Below are 3,712 nucleotides of genomic sequence, written 5' to 3'. Positions count from 1 at the left end.
AATTGGTAAATATACACATATTAAAAACAAAACAAAACCTTAAAAGTTCGGCCAAAGAATTTTGCTTAAAATTAAGTATTTAGAGGGCTACTTCAAAATACTGTAGTAGGACTGTGCAGTGATCCTGTGTGGGGCACGATGCTTTCACTTTTGTGTCCTAGCAAAGGTTAAGGGGCCAAGTTCAAAAGTGACCAGACTTCCAGGGTTAGCATGAGTGGCCAACTTGGGTGAGAGAGTCGGGGAGATCCACGTGTTCTTCCATGGACAAGGAAAATCCACCCTGAATCCAACCATTCAGACATGGAATGTGATAGGACTTCACAGTAAAGTTAGTCTGGGAAGGGGAAAGGTGAGGAGCCCAGACAAAGCAGGGTGCTTAGTTTAAATAGTTTGCCCTAATCAAGTTTTCCTCATTTTTTTTAAGTGGGTTTTTAGTGCAGTCATTCAAGCCACAATTTAGAATGCCCTTCAGTGTGCTCCAGATTGTTGGTTCATGTTAAAGGACTGTTTAAGATTTGCATCCCAAGGAAAATCATGCTACATAAAAATGATCCAAGATTTTCGCCCAAAAAACTTCTTGGATAAAATCTAAAAAAGACTATTGCAATTGTGTCTCTTGAAGAAACAAAACATTATTCTAAATGTAAACAGATTCACTCAACTCTTTTGTTGCTGTAGAAAACTTCAGAGTAGGTTAAGTTGCTGTCTAATTCTTCGCTGCATGCACTCGCCAGAGGGTAAGGGGAGCAGCTGCCTTCTTGTGCCAGCATCATCTAGGGGATGAAAAGAACCGCTCCACATAGCTGAAGAGAGCATCCCAGTGCTTCCAGAGAAAGGCAATGAAAACCACAAGGAATAAAGTGCTGAACGTCCTGCTGCGAGTCTTCATAAGGGGAACCACGCAGTTGGCCACTGTGGAGACAAAGACTAAAAGGACCGCCATGACAGCAAGAAGGATGTTGATCAGTTTACCCAGAAGGTTCCGGGCAGTGGCATTCTCCAGCCCTTCCAGCTGTACTACCTGCTGCTGCTACTGCTGTAGCTCCATCTTGGAGATGCGGGTCTGGCATGCCTCCAGGGCTTCCTGGATGTCCCGGGCTCGTTCATAGGACTGATAAGCGATTTTCTCTTCCATGCTGGCCAATTCCTGCTTCAAGTTCAAGATTTCATTCTGGTGGAGCTCTGTTAGGTCATTTAGTTGTTCTTCTAGTCGTTCACATCTATATCGCTCCTCCTGTAAGGCCTGCATTATTAAGGAATAGTCCCTCTGATAATGTTCCTTGAGCTTCTCAAAGGATTCCTCTAGTCTGGCCTGGGTTTCCCGGATCTCCTGGATCTCATGTAGTAGTGCATCAAATCCTGAGCTCTGCATGTCTAGGGTGTTTGTTTTGGAGCTGGATGCTCCTACAGCGATGCCCCCAGTGGTGCTGTTGGCTCCCACTGAGCCTGATGTGGCACTAGAACAATCTTCTTCACTACCATATTTTGGGCTTGACTGAAAGTTTGAAATTACTCCCAAAGTCTTGCCCCCGTCTTCCACTTGCCCTTCCTCTAAAGAGTCCTTTAGGTTAGAGATGTTGTCTGCACTACCAAATTTGTTCCGAATCAATGAGGCAATCTCTCTAGGCTTTGAGACCACAGCTCCTGCTGCTGAATGGGTGGCCTGGGAGAAGCTGGAAAGTCCACCTTTGACACTGTCCACCACACCTTCACTGAAGCCAGTCACCTTGGCCCCCACATCCTTCAGGCCCTGGTGCGTGTCCCTGAAGACGTCCTTCGGCTGCCGTGGGATCCCATTCTGTTCCACCTCCCGAAGCTTCCGGTGGTAGTGTTCAAGTTTCTTTTGTAGCTGGAGGATAGTTTGGGCAGATTTCTGGTTCTTCTTCTCAAAGACCTGCTTGATGCGGGCAGCCTGCTGCTTGTCTGCACTGTTGGCAAGCTTCAAGTACTCAGCAACGTTGTCATCCCGGGCTGTTTGGGCAATCTTGATCTGTTCTGTGAGCTTCAGGATCTTCTGCTGCAGGTGGGCAATAGCAGCCTTTGTGCGCTGAGGGTCAGGTGTTCCATCCACAGAGTCGGTGTGGATGCTGCCATCAGTGCTAGAGGCCACTGCACTGGAAGTCTGGGCAAGGCTGCTTACTTCCAATCGCTCAATCCGCTCTGTAGTGGCCTCCTCTCCTGGTAGACATGCAGCAGCAGCACAAGCTATTTCCATAACAGCTGAGCTAGTAGGAGCATCAGTCGTGGATGAAGATCTGGGCCGGCCTGACTGCATAATAGCTGCCATCTCCTGGCCAGATTTCCTGTTGATTTGGGGACTTCCCTTTGGAGCCTCTGGTTTCCCCCGCCTACTATGTAAGCTTGTCCCTCTCTTCATCTTGGGTGGCACTCGGATCTGTTGCAGGACTCGATTCAGGGCTGTAGGGTGGGTGGAGACACCATCAATCTCAGCACATGTGTTCTGGCTTTCCAGCTCCATTTCAGGCTCTGGATCTGCCTGAATTTGCTGCACATCGTGTGGGGACACTGATGACCTCCTGCGCTGGTGCTGGAAGAGATGCTTCAAGCCTTGGCCAATCACATTAATGTTCTCCAAAGCATTGTGGGTCATTTTAGACAACTTTTGTTCTGATTCTGTCTGCTTTTTGGCCTCTGCATCTTGGGATTTGCCTCCAGGATCAGGGTCCTCATATAACTGTTCACTGCCTGAAGGCTCCATTAGTAGATTTAAATACGCTTATTTGCAAACTCAAAATTTTTTAAACACACCAAGACTGTCAAATTAGGTAGGCATTTGCTTCAACAGTGACTATACATGCAGCTGTGAGACGGAGGCTTCATGCCTATCTTCATCACTCTTCCTCAAGTACTTCTAAGGTTTACAGGATCCTTTTAGGAGAAGCTCCTCACGATCCCAGTAATAGCTTTCCTTTCTTTGCATAGATGAGGATGAATAGTTGTAATCCAAAATGTTTCCCAAAAAACTTTTTAAAAAGCACATAGAAATAGAAGATCCATATGAAAAGACATGCAGTCTGGGAGGGTGGACATTGTGTCTTCTAAATCTTGTGATTAAAAGCAGTTTTTCACCAAGCGTCAGCAACTGAAAAAAGTGCTAACTGTGGATGCGTCTTCTGGAGAGAGTAATACCGGCGAGGAGAGTAGGAGCAGGCGGCTGCCGCGCCCAGTCCATCCCCCCAACCACTCCCCTCCTGACCCTCCCCACGCGCCCAGTACTTCTTTTTTTTAAAAAAACTTTTTATTGTGATGTAGGTGAAAGTTTAGAGAGCAAATTCGTTTTCCATTCAACAATTCATGACATATATTTGCTTCATGACATTGATTGCAGTCCCCACCACGTAACAGCTATCTTCCCACTTCCTCCCTGTGGTTACCTTTTACCTGAGTCCTTCTTTCTAAGCATTCCTTCTTCCTGAGCTTTCTCCTTGTGCAAATGCTGCCCTTCTGCGCTCTCATGGTTGATTTTTCTAAGTGCCTAAGGCACTTGACGGCTAACCAGAAGGTTGGCTGTTCAAACCCACCAGCCACTCCTTGGAAGGAAGATGGGCAATCTACTTCCGTAGTGATACTGCCTCGGAAACCCAAGGAGGGGTCACTATGAGTCGGGTCCGACTCAACGGCACATAACAACAACACCTCCCTGGTGTAATTATTCACCTTGTAGGCCTGGGTTTTGTGTTTTTTTTTTTTT

At 46.8% G+C, this 3,712-nt stretch overlaps 2 protein-coding genes across 2 annotated transcripts in view; one reads left to right on the top strand and one right to left on the bottom strand.

Annotated features, from left to right (window-relative positions):
• The window catches only part of LMNB1 (lamin B1), an 83,562-nt gene that overhangs the window by 56,598 nt on the left and 23,252 nt on the right, over window positions 1–3,712 (top strand). The gene's annotated exons all lie outside the window — the stretch shown is intronic.
• On the bottom strand, window positions 770–2,719 carry LOC103198115 (transmembrane and coiled-coil domains protein 1-like). Its single transcript, XM_042781132.1, is given in 1 exon segment — window positions 770–2,719. A coding segment is annotated over 1 exon segment (1,950 nt).

Source organism: Orycteropus afer, unplaced genomic scaffold (assembly GCF_000298275.1).
Source record: "Orycteropus afer afer isolate SDZICR_OR568_19922 unplaced genomic scaffold, OryAfe1.0 scaffold00086, whole genome shotgun sequence".
Lineage (NCBI taxonomy): Eukaryota > Metazoa > Chordata > Mammalia > Tubulidentata > Orycteropodidae > Orycteropus > Orycteropus afer.
Note: the sequence above shows the minus strand (reverse complement) of the source record. Positions and strands in the feature narration are given on the sequence as shown.